Source organism: Danio rerio, chromosome 20, assembly GCF_052040795.2.
Source record: "Danio rerio strain M-AB ecotype USA chromosome 20, GRCz13ab, whole genome shotgun sequence".
In the NCBI taxonomy this organism is placed as follows: domain Eukaryota; kingdom Metazoa; phylum Chordata; class Actinopteri; order Cypriniformes; family Danionidae; genus Danio; species Danio rerio.
In genome coordinates this window covers 59158790-59177254 of record NC_141040.1, presented here as the reverse complement: position 1 = coordinate 59177254, position 18465 = coordinate 59158790, and the positions used below count along the sequence as shown (strand labels likewise).

Here is an 18465-nt window from a genome sequence, read left to right as displayed (position 1 = left end):
ATTTTATTTATTTAAATCATTTCACATTTCTATATATATATAAATGTAAACTAAATAGATAAAAATGAATGAAATAACACTAGGAAACTTAATGACTTACAAATATAATATGTTTTTAATTCAATTAAATCATATCAATGTACACTGTAAAAACAAATTCTGGTTAACTTCAATTGTTAAATGTATCAAATTAACTTTATGAGTTCATTGAACTTATAATGTTAAACAGACTTAAAAAGCTTGCGTAACTTATAAAATTAAGTTTAAACATGATTGACTTAGTTTAATAAGTTTAAATGACTCAAAAACATGCTGTCAGGACTAACTGATCATATGATTTTTCTATTATTATTAGTATATTTATTTAAGCATTTAAAGGGTCATGAAACCCCCTTGTTTCAGCAGGGTTTTTCCACACCTCTACTGTGGAAAATGTCAGGAAAGTAGGCGTGTCGGAGGAGCAAAAGAGGGATGGTCTGTAAAAATTTGCACAAAAATGGGAGAGTCGGTTTGGGAGAAAGACAGTGACTGTGTTTACATGGACATCAGTAATCGAGTCATTTGGCAAATTATTGAATGGTGGACTTTAACTGCAGTTTGGCTCTTTCATTCAGCAATTTCATTCATGCCCCTCGTGACAAATGAGATATTTGATTTGAGGAATTGCTGGAAACGTGTATTTTTCATGCAGTGTTGCTACCGCACGGCGAATGAGAGAAAAAACCCTCCACATTTCCCGGAAACTTATATTCACTCGGCAGGTAGCGGCAGAAAGCTGTGTGTGTTATCCCTTTAGGGAGGGGCCACCTTAGTGACAACACTGCAAAGAAGTTTGCATTTTGCTTCTAGACCAAATATATAAAAATTCAAAGAGTACAAGCAAAAAATACTGTCTTGCTCTCAACAATACTTAGTCAAAGATGGTGAGTTTTTAATTAAAACAAGTAAAATAATCTGCCAATGGGGGAAGTGAAATCATCTTGTTTTTGGTTTGAAATAACTTTATTTTTCTTACACCACTGGCCAATTCCTTTGCTTATTTTAAATGAAAACTTAATTCAGGGTTTGTACAATCATGGAATATATTTTGGGTAAACAGATAAACCCACAAGGTTTTGGGAAAGTCATGGAAATGTAAACAAATATCTGTTTACTTGAATATATATTTAAATGCTAATATTGGGTAAATATAGATGCTTACAGTACCTATTTAACCTGTATGCAGTGTTTACTGATGATTAAATAGATTTTTATTAATAATGTGATGAACTATTTGTCGTGTTTCACATGTCATTAGTGCACTTTGTTCTATTTTCAGTCATTTACATCATCATTGTAATTTTTGTGTGTTAAAGGATGCTCAAGATGTTTGATGTGTTCAAAATGTGTGTTAGTTGTCTTTAACTATTTTCTGTTTGACAGAAATTAAAGTAAGTTTCTTTTGCAGTCAAATAATCTCACTCATCTCACTCAAATAACTCTCACTCACACACACACACACACACTCATACACTACGGCCAGTGTAGTTGATCAGTTCCCCTATAGCGCATTTGTTTGGACTGTGGGGGAAACCGGAGCACCCGGAGGAAACCCATGCCAACACAGGGAGAACATGCAAACTCCACACAGAAACACCAACTGACCCAGCCGAGACTCAAACCAGAGACCTTCTTGCTGTGAGGCCACAGTGATAACCACTGAGCCACCGTGCCACCCATTTAAAAATCAATGTAAACTTAATAGATTGTCGCATGTTTTACAATATGCTATAAAAATTAAACGTACACTGATTTTCTTATTGTTTAACATGTATATGTAGACATGACATGAAACTTTGAAAGTCTTGGTAAAGTCACGAAGCCTGTTCATTTTGATAAAATTCTGTAAAACAAGACTACATTTTTTGCCTGACTAAAAGATGCTTTTATATATAAATACTAGAACTAAGACAAAACCTCTGTAAACACTACACCTCGTACTGTGTGCCATGTTGATTTCAGTAATGTTATCATATTGACGTGTTTTGATTCTGGTTTTGCGCGCTTTACCTCTGGACACGCCCACACGGCATTGCGTCACCACCTGCTGCTGTCAATCAAGTGGAGTTCAGCCGGAGCCGTTAACTTGCTTCAGTCAAACACCGGCGCCGTGAAATGATAAACCGTCAATAAATGCGTTAAATCTCCTCAGAAATACGGCACTGACCTTCAGGATTCAGAAGCTGACCTGTGTGTCAACAGTCTGATCGAGTTTTGTGGAGTTTTAATTGACGCAGGAAAGTTTGCGAGTGAGTTTAGCGAGTTAGCGAGGTGTTGTTAGCAGCACATAAACAACTATAATAAGACTAAACCGCCGTGGAGAATAGTGTGAGATCAGCGCCGTTTACCGACAGAAACACGCAGAATAAAGTGTGAGATCAGCGCTGTTTACCGACAGAAACACGCAGAATGTGAGAGTTCAGCAAAGCCGCGAGTGCTGATTCTGCTGCGGTCAAAATCAACATGATCATCGGCATCTGGAGCCCAGCAGCTGCTGCCACACCAACCCTGCTGACGGAGAACACCACACCGAGCTGAGGCGAGTGTCTCTCTCTCTCTCTCTCTCTCTGTGTGTGTGTGTGTGTGTGTGTGTGTGTGAGAGAGAGAGAGAGAGAGAGAGACAGCGCGAGAGATAGAAAAATTGTGTGTGTGTGTGTGTGTGTTTTAGTGGTAATGTTTGTGAGCAATTCTTTAGTGTGTGTGTGTGTGTGTGTTAGAGCCATACCTGTCAACATTCATTTATTCATTCATTTTCTTTTCAGCTTAGTCCCTTTATTAATCTGGGGTCGCCACAGCGGAATGAACGGCCTCTGTCAACATTGGGATGTGAAAATAAGGGATTTTCCCTTTTCATTTTTATTTAACTAACATTCATTTATCTGTAGGAAGCTACGGTACAGACAACACAATCTCACAGAAATTCGTAACTTTTTCATTTAGTGGCTAATTCGTATGAATTCGTACGATCTAATTTGTACAATTTAGTACGGTTTGCTTATCCCCCAATGACGGTTGGGGTTAGGGGTGGGGTTAGGTGCCACGCCTCCTTTTTAAAATCGTATAATTTCGTACAACTGAAATCGTACGAATTTGTACGAATTAGCCACTAAACTGGCAAAACGTAAAATACTTAGGTTTTCTCGTGAGATCAGGCTGGTACAGATTATTGAGCTGAAGCTTGACTACAAAATAAATCACAAATCAAATCGAAATTGCGATATCTAAAAAAAAAATCACAATTAGATATTTTCCCCAGATTGCACAGCCCTAAACAACCTTCACTTTTTGGGACAAATTATTTGCCTTATGTTGCAGAGCGTCAGATCTGTGTCTGATTTAATAGCACATATGAAGGTGGCACACATCTGAATCGAAAAGATCAGATTCCACGTGGTTCGGGCTGTTCACACTGTCATGACAAATGCAGATCTGAGTCGCGTGTAGGCAAGAAACATTAGATTGGGCCACATTTGCCTGCAGTGTGAGCATTGCCACTCTCCTGTCTGTGCCGTGACCTGTGTAAACAGTGTGTTTTACCACGCCACTAGATGAGCAGTGGAGTGTAATATGAAACAATCCTTTTATTTGGTCCATAAGATATGCACTGTGGCAGCACGTGGGCGCAGTGGGTAGCACGTTCGCCTCACAGCAAGAAGGTCACTGGTTTGAGTCTCGGCTGGGTCAGTTGGTGTTTCTGTGTGGAGTTTGCATGTTCTCCCCGTGTTGACGTGGGTTTCCTCCGGGTGCTCCTGTTTCCCCCACAGTCCAAACACATGCAGTACAGGGGAATTGGGTAGGCTAAATTGTCCGTAGTGTATGTGTGCGAATGAGTGTGTATGAGTGTTTCCCAGTGATGGGTTGCAGCTGGAAGGGCATCCGCTGCGTAGAACATATGCTGGATAAGTTGGCGGTTCATTCTGCTGTGGCGACCCCTGATTAATAAAGGGACTAAGCCGAAAAGAAAACGAATGAATGATATGAACTATCCTATTGCACAGCTCTAGTGTGTGTGTGATGTATGAGTACAGGTGTGTGTGTAATGTCATAGGTATGACACAGGTGTTATTATAGGGTGAATTATGAGGACGTAGCTGATCTGAGTTTTTTTTCATCAAATAAATCTGCACACTGTTTGTGAAATATGTGTGTATAATTAGGGATGCAATGATTAACCGATTTCAATATTAACCGCGCTATAATTCGTCACAGTTAATTAATCGTGAAGCTTCTCAACACCTTGTTTCTGCATGGAACAAAACTGCTGCAACTTAAAGTGATGCCAACTGAGTGCTAGTTTGACGCTCTGAGCTTGTACATCATGCACACTGGATTAACTATGGCTCAAGCTATTGACTAAGGGCCAGTCACATATCGCATCTTTTGCATGTGCAAGTTCGTTATTTCCAATGGACGCGCATGGCTTGCATATATAGAGCGACAGACTCGTGCTTTGTAGACGCACCTACTAGTTGATAGAATGCTGCGAGCACCCTACACTGAGAAAAAACAAAAGGAAAAATACGAAATGAAAAATACCAAACAATTTTGTTATATAGTTGATCAAAAGGTTCAGCTTCCTTTGAAAACATTTCTTTACTGTAAGAGGGAAATACTTAGCTAATATGCAACTTAAATTTACATTACACAAATACTACGTATTTATGTATTCATTTATTTATAGATTTTTATTTTTAGTTATTTTAATTTTATTTATTTATTATTTTAATTTATTTAAAAAAAATAAATTTATTTAAATTTTATTTATTTATTTTCATTTATTTTTAATTAATTTACATTGAATTATCTAGTTTATTTTAATTTATTTAAATTTTTTATTAATTTATTTAAATTTTATTTATTGTAATTTATTTTATATATTTAAAATTAATTAATTAATTTTTATTTATTTTAAATTTATTTATTTAAATTTTATTTATTAATTTAAATTATTTATTCATTGACATTTATTTTCAGTGTAAAATTTTTTACTTATGTTTAAATGCCAAAACTTTTTTCACTTATTTTTAAGTCCAAAGTGAATTGGACTATTGTTTGTTTTTTATTATTGTTTGGTGTTGTATTATTTGGTTACGGAGCAGTAATAAATCACACTTAAAATATAAGCAGTTTTCATGTGATTTTCTAAACTAGCAGTGTTTTTAAAATCAATGAATGCATAAATATATATATATATATATATATATATATATATATGTATATGTATATATATATATATATATATATATATATATATATATATATATATATAGATAGATAGATAGATAGATAGATAGATAGATAGATAGATAGATAGATAGATAGATAAAATATATAGATATAATCATGATAACCGTGATTATTCCTCAGACTTTAATTGCACAACCAAAATCTGTAATCGTTGCATCCCTATGGATAATACACTTTACAGCATAAAACAACAGAAACCTATGGAATGTCCCCACAATTCACAAAAACATACCTGCTGTGTGTGAGTGTATATATGTTAATGTGTGTGGTCCATTGTGTTAATGTGCCTGTGTGTATGTTACTGTTTGTGATCTGTGAGTGTGTGTGTAGGAGAGAGTGCATGGGTGTGTCTGATTGGGTGTAGGTAATGTGTGTGTGTGGGATGTGTGTTAATATGTGTGTGTATGTTAATGTGTGTGTGGTGTGTTTGTGTGGTATGTGTTTGTGTATGGTAACGTGTGTGTGTGTGTGTGTGTGTGATCTACATCAGCTGCTGATGGATCATGAACCTGTTGTATCCTGCACCTCTGTCTGCAGCTCTGGCGGATTTAGGACAGGTTTGTGGTGTGTGTTCAAGTGTGTGTGTGTGTGCTGGTGATCTGATGATTGCTGGATTGTGCTGATTGCTGGAGTGTGTGTGCTATATAAGCTCCTCGGTGTGACTGGCTCCTGTTCTTTGTCTGCAGATGGTGATGAAGATGATGATGTTCTGGCTGCTGCCCGTCTGGACTCTCCTCCTGCTGTCCTCGTCTGTTTCTTCTTCTTCTCCTCCTTCTTCTTCCTCTGCTGCTGATTTCTCGGTGCGTTTTGGACACACTCTGCCATCTCTCAGCCGTCCTGCAAACTCCACTCAGATCTTCTACGGCATCATGTTTGACGCTGGCAGCACCGGCACACGCATCCACGTCTACACCTTCATCCAGAGAGAGCCAGGTTAGAAAATACACACACACAAACACATCACACCTGATTCATCTGAGCACAGTACACATCTCCACTGTGTGATGCTCCATCCCAGATGCCTCCGAGCCCAGAGAAGTGGACGGTGCTCTTGGACACTGTTAACATAGGGCTTCCTTTTGGCACAGGGCAGTTTTAACTGGCGTTTGTGGATGTGACTCTGTATTGTGGTGCTTGACAAAGGTTTCCCGCTGAGCCCATGTGCTGATCTGGCTTATAGATGAATGAGGACTCTTGATGCAGCGCCCCCTGAGGGGTCGGAGGTCACGGTTGTTCAGCTTAGGCTTGCGCTCGTGTCCTTTACGCACTGAAACTCCTCCAGATTCCTTCAATCTTTAATGATGTTCTGCACTGTTGAAGGTGAAATATCCACATGTCTTCACCTCTCTCTTTGAGGAGCATTGTGTTTGAACATCTCAGTCATTTTCTCTCGTATTTGTTGGTGATCCTCGGCCCATCTCTGCTGCTAAAGGACTAGACCTTTCTTGATGACCAGATCCTAATCACCTGTGGACATCACATCATTATTCAGCAGTTCACCTGCTGCGGTCTCTGTTTCTGGAGTGTGTTGAGCTCTGAATGGCAGGAGAGGATGGAGATTCACACATGAAGTGAAGTTGACCGGACAAAGCATCAAATATTGTGTGTGCTTGTTGTCTGCAGTGAAATACAAGTCAGTTTATAAATCACTGCTTTCTTTTTATTTGTGTTTTCCATGCTGTCGCAAGCTTTTTCTGATTTGGGCTTGTAAATACGGATGTTTATAATAAAGATTATCATCAGTCTAATGCTACATAACGCTCAAAATGAAAGTTGTAGCAATTACATTGATTAACCAACAGGGGTCGACAAACTACCAGCAAAAATGTGTCACTGATTAATTCTTCTCCTTCATCTAGTAATGAAGGATTTTGAACAAGTTTTAATGAGTGAATTATTGAATCATTAATTAAAAATGAGAGTAAAATGTGTTGTGCTAGATTATAATGTTAAATTTAGACATTTAGCTTTATCAGCAACGCTGGCGAAGATAGTTTTTCACAGTATTAAATAGTAAATTTGTTTTATTCCGCTGGTTATTTCTTTATTTTATTGTATTGAAATTAAAGGTTGTAAGTTATGTTTGTTAAAGTATTGTTGTGAACTTGTATTCAATTTCAGATGCTTCATCATTGGTGTGTGTGTGTGTGTGTGTAGTGGTGCTGATGTGAATAAACACTGCAGTGTGCTTGTGTGTTTCTGCTTCAGATGGACTGCCAGTACTGGACAATGAAATGTTCCACTCCATGAAGCCCGGACTCTCCGCATATGCAGACATGCCTGAGATTGTGAGTATGATGAGCCTGTGTGTGCATGTGCATGTGTGTGTTCTGATGTGTGTGTGTCAATCATACGCTGATGTGTGCGTGTCACTCATGTGCTTGTGTGTGTGTTTGTGTCATTCATGTGCTGATGTGTGTGTGCAGGCGGGTCATACAGTGCGTCAGCTGCTGCGAGTGGCTAAGAAGACAGTTCCTCCACTGGAGTGGAAGCGGACGCCGCTGGTGTTCAGAGCCACCGCTGGACTCAGACTGCTGCCCGCCGCTAAAGCCCATGCACTGCTGGAGGAGGTACAGCTGGTGTTACTTTGCTTAAACTGCAGTGATACGCAACAAATGAGATCAATAACAGTTGACGGATAACAGAGTTGACGATAACAGAGTTGACGATAACAGAGTTGACGATAACAGAGTTGACGATAAAAGAGTTGACGATAACAGAGTTGACCGATATCAAAGATGACGAGTAACAGAGTTAACGATAACAGAGTTGACAATAACAGAGTCGATGATAACAGAGTCGACAAGTAACAGAGTTGATGAGTAATAGAGTTGACAATAACAGAGTTGACAATAACAGAGTTGACAATAACAGAGTTGACAATAACAGAGTTGACGATAACAGTTGACGGTAACAGTGTTGACGATTATAGTTGACGAGTAATGGAGTTGACAGTAACAGAGGGTACAGTAACAGAGTTGACGGTAACGGAATTGACGATAACAGTTGACGGTAACAGTGTTGACGAGAACAGTTGACGAGTAATGGAGTTGACAGTAACAGAGTTCAGTGTTTCCTCTAGGGGTTTTTCCAGCTGTGGCGGCAGGCCTTGATCTACCTACTACCTATGGCATAGTTGACGATAACAGAGTTGATGATAACAATGAACAAAACAGAGTTGACGATAATAGAGTGGACGATAACAGAGTTGACAATAACAGAGTTGACGATAACAGAGTTGATGATAACAATGAACAAAACAGAGTTGACGATAACAGAGTTGACGAACAGAGTTGACGATAACAGAGTTGATGATGACAATGAACAATACCAGAGTTGACGATAACAGAGTTGACGATAACAGAGTTGACGATAACAGAGTTGACGGATAACAGAGTTGACGGATAACAGAGTTGACGGATAACAGAGTTGACGGATAACAGAGTTGACGATAACAGAGTTGACGATAACAGAGTTGACGATAATAGAGTTGACGATAACAGAGTTGATGATGACAATGAACAATACCAGAGTTGACGATAACAGAGTTGACGAACAGATGTGACGATAACAGAGTTGATGATGACAATGAACAATACCAGAGTTGACGGATAACAGAGTTGACGGATAACAGAGTTGACGATAACAGAGTTGACGATAACAGAGTTGATGATGACAATGAACAAAACAGAGTTGACGATAACAGAGTTGACGAACAGAGTTGACGATAACAGAGTTGATGATGACAATGAACAATACCAGAGTTGACGATAACAGAGTTGACGATAACAGAGTTGACAATAACAGAGTTGACGATAACAGAGTTGATGATAACAATGAACAAAACAGAGTTGACGATAACAGAGTTGACGAACAGAGTTGACGATAACAGAGTTGATGATGACAATGAACAATACCAGAGTTGACGATAACAGAGTTGACGATAACAGAGTTGACGATAACAGAGTTGACGGATAACAGAGTTGACGGATAACAGAGTTGACGGATAACAGAGTTGACGGATAACAGAGTTGACGATAACAGAGTTGACGATAACAGAGTTGACGATAACAGAGTTGACGATAACAGAGTTGATGATGACAATGAACAATACCAGAGTTGACGATAACAGAGTTGACGAACAGATGTGACGATAACAGAGTTGATGATGACAATGAACAATACCAGAGTTGACGGATAACAGAGTTGACGGATAACAGAGTTGACGGATAACAGAGTTGACGATAACAGAGTTGACGATAACAGAGTTGATGATGACAATGAACAATACCAGAGTTGACGATAACAGAGTTGACGATAACAGAGTTGACGATAACAGAGTTGACGATAACAGAGTTGACGGATAACAAAGTTGACGGATAACAAAGTTGACGGATAACAGAGTTGACGATAACAATGAACAAAACAGAGTTGACGATAATAGAGTGGACGATAACAGAGTTGACAATAACAGAGTTGACGATAACAGAGTTGATGATAACAATGAACAAAACAGAGTTGATGATAACAGAGTTGACGAACAGAGTTGACGATAACAGAGTTGATGATGACAATGAACAATACCAGAGTTGACGATAACAGAGTTGACGATAACAGAGTTGACGATAACAGAGTTGACGGATAACAGAGTTGACGGTTAACAGAGTTGACGGATAACAGAGTTGACGGATAACAGAGTTGACGATAACAGAGTTGACGATAACAGAGTTGACGATAATAGAGTTGACGATAACAGAGTTGATGATGACAATGAACAATACCAGAGTTGACGATAACAGAGTTGACGAACAGATGTGACGATAACAGAGTTGATGATGACAATGAACAATACCAGAGTTGACGGATAACAGAGTTGACGAACAGAGTTGACGATAACAGAGTTGATGATGACAATGAACAATACCAGAGTTGACGATAACAGAGTTGACGATAACAGAGTTGACAATAACAGAGTTGACGATAACAGAGTTGATGATAACAATGAACAAAACAGAGTTGACGATAACAGAGTTGACGAACAGAGTTGACGATAACAGAGTTGATGATGACAATGAACAATACCAGAGTTGACGATAACAGAGTTGACGATAACAGAGTTGACGATAACAGAGTTGACGATAACAGAGTTGACGGATAACAGAGTTGACGGATAACAGAGTTGACGGATAACAGAGTTGACGATAACAGAGTTGACGATAACAGAGTTGACGATAACAGAGTTGACGATAACAGAGTTGATGATGACAATGAACAATACCAGAGTTGACGATAACAGAGTTGACGAACAGATGTGACGATAACAGAGTTGATGATGACAATGAACAATACCAGAGTTGACGGATAACAGAGTTGACGGATAACAGAGTTGACGGATAACAGAGTTGACGATAACAGAGTTGACGATAACAGAGTTGATGATGACAATGAACAATACCAGAGTTGACGATAACAGAGTTGACGATAACAGAGTTGACGATAACAGAGTTGACGATAACAGAGTTGACGGATAACAAAGTTGACGGATAACAAAGTTGACGGATAACAGAGTTGACGGATAACAGAGTTGACGGATAACAGAGTTGACGATAACAGAGTTGACGATAACAGAGTTGACGATAATAGAGTTGACGATAACAGAGTTGATGATGACAATGAACAATACCAGAGTTGACGATAACAGAGTTGACGAACAGATGTGACGATAACAGAGTTGATGATGACAATGAACAATACCAGAGTTGACGGATAACAGAGTTGACGAACAGAGTTGACGATAACAGAGTTGATGATGACAATGAACAATACCAGAGTTGACGATAACAGAGTTGACGATAACAGAGTTGACAATAACAGAGTTGACGATAACAGAGTTGATGATAACAATGAACAAAACAGTTGACGATAACAGAGTTGACGAACAGAGTTGACGATAACAGAGTTGATGATGACAATGAACAATACCAGAGTTGACGATAACAGAGTTGACGATAACAGAGTTGACGATAACAGAGTTGACGATAACAGAGTTGACGGATAACAGAGTTGACGGATAACAGAGTTGACGGATAACAGAGTTGACGATAACAGAGTTGACGATAACAGAGTTGACGATAACAGAGTTGACGATAACAGAGTTGATGATGACAATGAACAATACCAGAGTTGACGATAACAGAGTTGACGAACAGATGTGACGATAACAGAGTTGATGATGACAATGAACAATACCAGAGTTGACGGATAACAGAGTTGACGGATAACAGAGTTGACGGATAACAGAGTTGACGATAACAGAGTTGACGATAACAGAGTTGATGATGACAATGAACAATACCAGAGTTGACGATAACAGAGTTGACGATAACAGAGTTGACGATAACAGAGTTGACGATAACAGAGTTGACGGATAACAAAGTTGACGGATAACAAAGTTGACGGATAACAGAGTTGACGATAACAGAGTTGACGGATAACAGAGTTGACGGATAACAAAGTTGACGGATAACAAAGTTGACGGATAACAGAGTTGACGATAACAGAGTTGACGGATAACAGAGTTGACGGATAACAAAGTTGACGGATAACAAAGTTGACGGATAACAAAGTTGACGGATAACAAAGTTGACGGATAACAGAGTTGACGATAACAGAGTTGACGGATAACAGAGTTGACGGATAACAAAGTTGACGGATAACAAAGTTGACGGATAACAGAGTTGACGATAACAGAGTTGACGGATAACAGAGTTGACGGATAACAGAGTTGACGGATAACAGAGTTGACGATAACAGAGTTGACGATAACAGAGTTGATGATGACAATGAACAATACCAGAGTTGACTGATAACAGAGTTGACGGTAACAGAGATGACGAGTAACAGAGTTGACTGTTGACGAGAAACAGAGTTAACGATAACAGAGTTGAAGATAACAGTCAACAAGTAACAGTTGACGAGTAATACAGTTGGCAATAACAGTTGACGTTGACAGAGTTGTCGAGTAACAGAGTTGACGATAACAGAGTTGACGATAACAGTTGACAGTAACAGTGTTGACGATTACAGTTGACGAGTAACGGAGTTGACAGTAACAGAATTGCCAGTAAGAGAGTTGACGAGTAACAGAGTTCAGTGTTTCCTCTAGGGGTTTTTCCAGCTGTGGCGGCAGGCTTTACAATTATCTACCAACTACCTATGGCATAGTTGACAGTAACAGAGTTAGCGATAACAGAGTTGATGATAACAATGGATAATAACAGAGTTGACAATTACAGTTGATGATAACAGAGTTGACAATAACAGAGTGGACGATAACAGAGTTGACGGATAACAGAGATGACGGATAACAGAGTTGACGATAACAGAGTTGATGATGACAATGAACAAAACAGAGTTGACGATAACAGAGTTGACGAACAGAGTTGACGATAACAGAGTTGATGATGACAATGAACAATACCAGAGTTGACGATAACAGAGTTGACGAACAGAGTTGACGATAACAGAGTTGATGATGACAATGAACAATACCAGAGTTGACGGATAACAGAGTTGACGGATAACAGAGTTGACGGATAACAGAGTTGACGATAACAGAGTTGACGATAACAGAGTTGACGATAACAGAGTTGACGATAACAGAGTTGACGATAACAGAGTTGACGATAACAGAGTTGACGGATAACAAAGTTGACGGATAACAAAGTTGACGGATAACAGAGTTGACGATAACAGAGTTGACGGATAACAAAGTTGACGGATAACAAAGTTGACGGATAACAGAGTTGACGATAACAGAGTTGACGGATAACAGAGTTGACGATAACAGAGTTGACGATAACAGAGTTGATGATGACAATGAACAATACCAGAGTTGACTGATAACAGAGTTGACGGTAACAGAGATGACGAGTAACAGAGTTGACTGTTGACGAGAAACAGAGTTAACGATAACAGAGTTGAAGATAACAGTCAACAAGTAACAGTTGACGAGTAATACAGTTGGCAATAACAGTTGACGTTGACAGAGTTGTCGAGTAACAGAGTTGACTATAACAGAGTTGACGATAACAGTTGACAGTAACAGTGTTGACGATTACAGTTGACGAGTAACGGAGTTGACAGTAACAGAATTGCCAGTAAGAGAGTTGACGAGTAACAGAGTTCAGTGTTTCCTCTAGGGGTTTTTCCAGCTGTGGCGGCAGGCTTTACAATTATCTACCAACTACCTATGGCATAGTTGACAGTAACAGAGTTAACGATAACAGAGTTGATGATAACAATGGATAATAACAGAGTTGACAATTACAGTTGATGATAACAGAGTTGACAATAACAGAGTGGACGATAACAGAGTTGACGGATAACAGAGATGACGGATAACAGAGTTGGCGTAACAGAGTTGACGATTACAGTTGTTGATAACAGAGTGGATGATAACAGAGTGGACGATAACAGGGTTGGCATAACAGAGTTGACGATAACAGTTATAACAGAGATAACAGAGTTGACGATAACAGTTATAACAGAGATAACAGAGTTGACGATTACAGTTGACGGTAACCGAGATGACGATAACAGTTATAACAGAGATAACAGAGTTGACGATTACAGTTGACGGTAACCGAGATGACGGTAACAGAGTTGACGATAACAGTTGATGAGTAACAGAGTTGACAGTAACAGAGTTGGCGTAACAGAGTTGACATTTCCATCATGTTGTGGTTTAGCTCCAGATGCTAACCTATAAACAGACTTCACACGGCGTGTCTAAAACCTTTTTTCTTTCAGATTTTTCTATCAGTGCTTTACAGATTGTTCTGCCTTTTTAAAACGGATGTAACAAAGTTGACCAGAGGTCAGTGACACACACACTAAATGATAGTAAGTGTTTAACATAATGTTTATGTCTGCAGGTCCAGGACGTCTTTGATGAGTCTCCGTTTTACGTTCCTCCAGACAGCGTCAGGATCATGAACGGCACCAGTGAAGGTTTGTCCACACGAGATGTCCAAATCAATTATAAAAGAAAAATGACAATGTTTTGTGTGACTGTAAGCACATTCTTAATATGAATATACTCGCATTGTAATGACTTTAACAGGTAAATAAGTTAATATAGTCTTCGTTGCACTTTTGGGATTATTATTATATTTTCATTGTGAAAAGTGTAAATAAAGACAAAATATGTATTTTTGAATAGTCCCTTTAGGAAACGCAGCTTAAATAGGCTCATTGCTAGATGCTTCAACTCAATCTCCATCTGGTAAAAAAGATCTAAACTCTAAGAGCGACGGTTTCAGTTTTACACAGTTTATTTAGAGCAAAAACAAGCTTATAAGAAACTCAAACAGATGTAACAAATAAACATGCTTATTATTATCACTATCCTGCATGTCCAAAACTCTCACTTTTCGCTGAAATCTAATAAAGCGTTTTCTTCTGAAATATAAAATATTTTTGCAAATAAATGGAAATTATTTAAAGAATGCAGCAATAATAAAATAAAAAAAATAATAATATAATAAAAAATAATTAAAGTGTTAAAAAATAGTTTTGCTTACAAATGTAAAAATAATTACAAAGAAACAACAAGCAATACATTACATTAAATATGAATTTTAAAAGATTTTTTTAAAGAAAAAAATATAACTTTATTTTTTTAATGAAATGTCTTCCATTTAATGTTTGATTCAAAACTTAAAAACCAGCAGTTTTTACAGTGTGTAAATGTAGTTAATAACAGTACATTAAGAGCTCAGACGCTGCTAGTTTGTGTAGGTAACCTGTCTGCGGTTCGTTTAGCAGACGTTATGCACACACACATTATTATCATAATTATTGTTATCATCATGTTTTCTGACGCACACAGCGGATCACATAATCATCATATAAACGGTTTTCTGTTAGCATTGCCTTTATCTGGACTCATTTTACATGCTCTTACAGTTTTAGATGTTGATATCTATTTGTTTAATTAATTTGTGTTTTTTTGATTGTTTTATTGGGTTATTCATGTGTGTTTTTCTCTGTTGTGTTGCTTGTTTGTAAAGCGCTTTGAGAGTTATTTTACAAAATAAGTTCATTAAAATCAACTCTACATTCATGTTTTACATTAGTAAAGACTATTCATAAACGATCATTATTTCCTGCACACTATTTGAATTGTGTTTACTCCAGTGTTATTTATACTCATTAAGAGACTAGTTTGTTTTTTCTTTTCTTTTATTTTAAAATATTTTATAATAATTGTATTTGTACTTATTTTTAATGTGTCTGTATAGTTTTTTTTATTTATGTTTCATTTTAATAAAAATTTTATTTTCACATGCGTGTGCATACACTCGCCGGCCACTTTATTAGGTACACCTTACTTGTCCCGGATCAGACCCACTTTTGCCTTCAGAACTGCCTTAATCCTTCATGGCACAGATTCAACAAGATACTGGAAATATTCCTCAGAGATTTTGCTCCATATTGACATGATAGCATCACACAGTTGCTGCAGATTGTTCTGTAAACCCTTGAGAAGGTTGTGCGTGAAAATCCCAGTACATGAGCAGTTTCTGAAATACTCAGAGCAGCCCCGTCTGGCAGCAACAACCATGCCATGTTCAAAGTCTCTTAAATCCCCTTTCCTCCCCATTCTGGTGCTCGCTTTGAACTGCAGCAGATCATCTTGACCATGTCTACATGCCTAAATGCATGATTGCCTGATTGGCTGATTAAAAATTTGCGTTAATGAGCAGTCGGACAGGTGTACCTAATAAGGTGGCCCGTATTATATATATATATATATATATATATAAATATATAAATAAATAAATAAATAAATCTGTCATCATTTACTCATCCTTAACTTGTTTCCAAACCTTTATGAGATTCTTTCTTCTGTTAAATACAAAAGAAAATATTTTGAAGAATGTTGGAAATTAATCATTGACTTCCATTTGTTTTTCCTACGATGGAGGTCAATGGATACCTGTTTTCAACATAATTCAAAATATCTTCCTTTGTCTTCCACAGGAGAAACTCATAAATGTTTGAAAACCACTTGGAGAGTAAATAATGAGTATGAGTGAACTGACCTTTGTTAAATGTTAATTTAAGCATCAGAAAAGGCTGTATTCTGGACTATAATAACCCTGGGTTATTGATGGTGTTTCTGACAGGGATTTTGGCCTGGGTCACAGTCAACTTTCTGACAGGTGAGATCTGCGTTTACTAAAACACACTCAGTAACCTCGAATTTAATCTGCTTTAAAGTGAACTTGATCTTTTGTAAACACAGCAGCATATATAAGTGAAATCTGGAAATTGAATATGAATTATTGAATTGATAAGTATGAAAAAGTTTTGTTAAAATATTCCCAGCTTAAATAAACAGCTGTTAAATTTCAGGACTTAAAAATACAAACCCTGCAATTCAAGTCATTAACATGCAAGAACTTGTTATTCATTGATGTATATATATATATATATATATATATATATATATATATATATATATATATATATATATATATATATATATATATATATATATGTATTATTTTTCTCAGTCTGTGCTATTCAACATGTTTTTAATTCATTGATTTTAATCCATATTAATCGATTAGTCATTTAATGGATTAGTGCACTGAGGAATGTAAACAAATAAACATGTAAGGTGTTGTTGAAGACAGTATTTGGCCTAAGTTGATGAGAGCATCACACAGTAACTGTGATCAATACTGATGCAGTGTTTTTACCATCAAAGCGTTCACGAGTGTTTGTCAGATCCGGATCTTCAGTGTTTACATGCTGCTTTCAGGTCGACTGGAGCGAAACACAGAGAAGACAGTAGGAATCCTGGACCTCGGTGGAGGATCAACACAGATCACCTTCCTGCCCAAGTCAAAGGTCAGAGAACAGCAACGGCATGGATACACCCCGGCAACCACTCACAACACTAAGCAACCGCAAACCAATGCCAGGGCCTAGATTAATTTGTAACCTCATAGTAAGACCCTGGCCACAACTAAGCGTTGCCTAAAACTGTTGAAGAACTGTATAGTCATTTCCCGGCACCATCCTCCTCAGGTGTGTGTTGTGTGTGTTTCACTCTCACAGAAAACCATTGAAGCTGCTCCGCCCGACTACATCAGCAGATTCCAGATGTTCAACTGCAGCTATCAGCTCTACACACACAGGTGAACACACACACACACACTCACACTGACCATTCTGCAGCGTGTGTGTTTACCGTAGTGCTGCTGTTCTTGTGTTCTTCAGTTATCTGGGAAACGGCATCAAAGCTGCGCGACTGTCAGCCCTCGGGGCCCTGAATGCAGACGGTACGAGACACGAGTCTGTGTGTGTTTGTGTTCATCTGTGCATGTACTTTTGTGTGTGTGTGTGTGTTCACCTGTGTGTCTGCGTGTGTGTGGCAGGTCTGGAGAAGAAGCTCTTCCGCAGCTCTTGTTTGTCCAGATCACACACAGCAGAGTTTAGCTTCGGCGGCGTCTCGTATCACGTCAGCGGCGACATCAGCGGTAAAACACTCAACACAAACACACACACACTCATGTCTAAGAAAACACACACATATTTATGACTGAGAAAACACACACACACACACACACACTCATGTCTGAGAAATCATCATAATCAACATTCAGCCCAGATCGAGTTATTGAAATCAAAATAAGTTCAGTCTCATGCTGTTTCACTTCTGTGCTGCATATACACAAAGCTGAAGACAGAATTATTCACTCTCCTGTATATTTCCCTCAATTTCTGTTTAACGGAGAGCAGATTTGTTCAGCACATTTCTTATTATAACAGTGTTAATAACTCATCTCTAATCACAGATTTATTTTCTCTTTATTTTTGCACATAATATTAGTCTAGATATTCTTCAAGACACTAGTGTTCAGCTTACAGTGGCATGTAAAGGCTTCACTAGGGTAATTAGGGTAAAGTTAGGGTAATTAGGCAAGTCATTGTATAACAGTGGTTTGTTCTGGAGACAATCCAACACTAATATTGCTGAAGGGGCGAATAATACTGAGCTTAAAATGGCTTTAAAACTGCTTTTATTCTAGCCGAAATAAAACAAATCAGACTTTCTCCAGATGAACAGATATTATCAGACATACTGTGAACATTTCCTCAATC

At 38.0% G+C, this 18465-nt stretch overlaps 1 protein-coding gene across 3 annotated transcripts in view; it reads left to right on the top strand.

Moving 5' to 3' along the window:
* Positions 1–2102: 2102 nt before the first annotated feature.
* Positions 2103–18465, top strand: part of entpd5b (ectonucleoside triphosphate diphosphohydrolase 5b) — a 22229-nt gene continuing 5866 nt past the window's right edge. Inside the window, exons 1-11 of one of the 3 annotated variants that reach the window (XM_087298879.1) lie at positions 4989–5192; positions 5375–5843; positions 5973–6219; positions 7495–7574; positions 7713–7856; positions 14223–14298; positions 16479–16514; positions 17120–17208; positions 17419–17498; positions 17581–17642; positions 17739–17840. In XM_087298879.1, coding sequence (XP_087155005.1) covers positions 5790–5843; positions 5973–6219; positions 7495–7574; positions 7713–7856; positions 14223–14298; positions 16479–16514; positions 17120–17208; positions 17419–17498; positions 17581–17642; positions 17739–17840 — 970 coding nt within the window. In that variant the 5' untranslated portion in view covers positions 4989–5192; positions 5375–5789. Of the gene's footprint in view, positions 2583–4988; positions 5193–5374; positions 5844–5972; positions 6220–7494; positions 7575–7712; positions 7857–14222; positions 14299–16478; positions 16515–17119; positions 17209–17418; positions 17499–17580; positions 17643–17738; positions 17841–18465 lie in introns of those variants that run through there. The other 2 variants (XM_087298881.1, XM_087298880.1) reach the window with 2 other exon arrangements.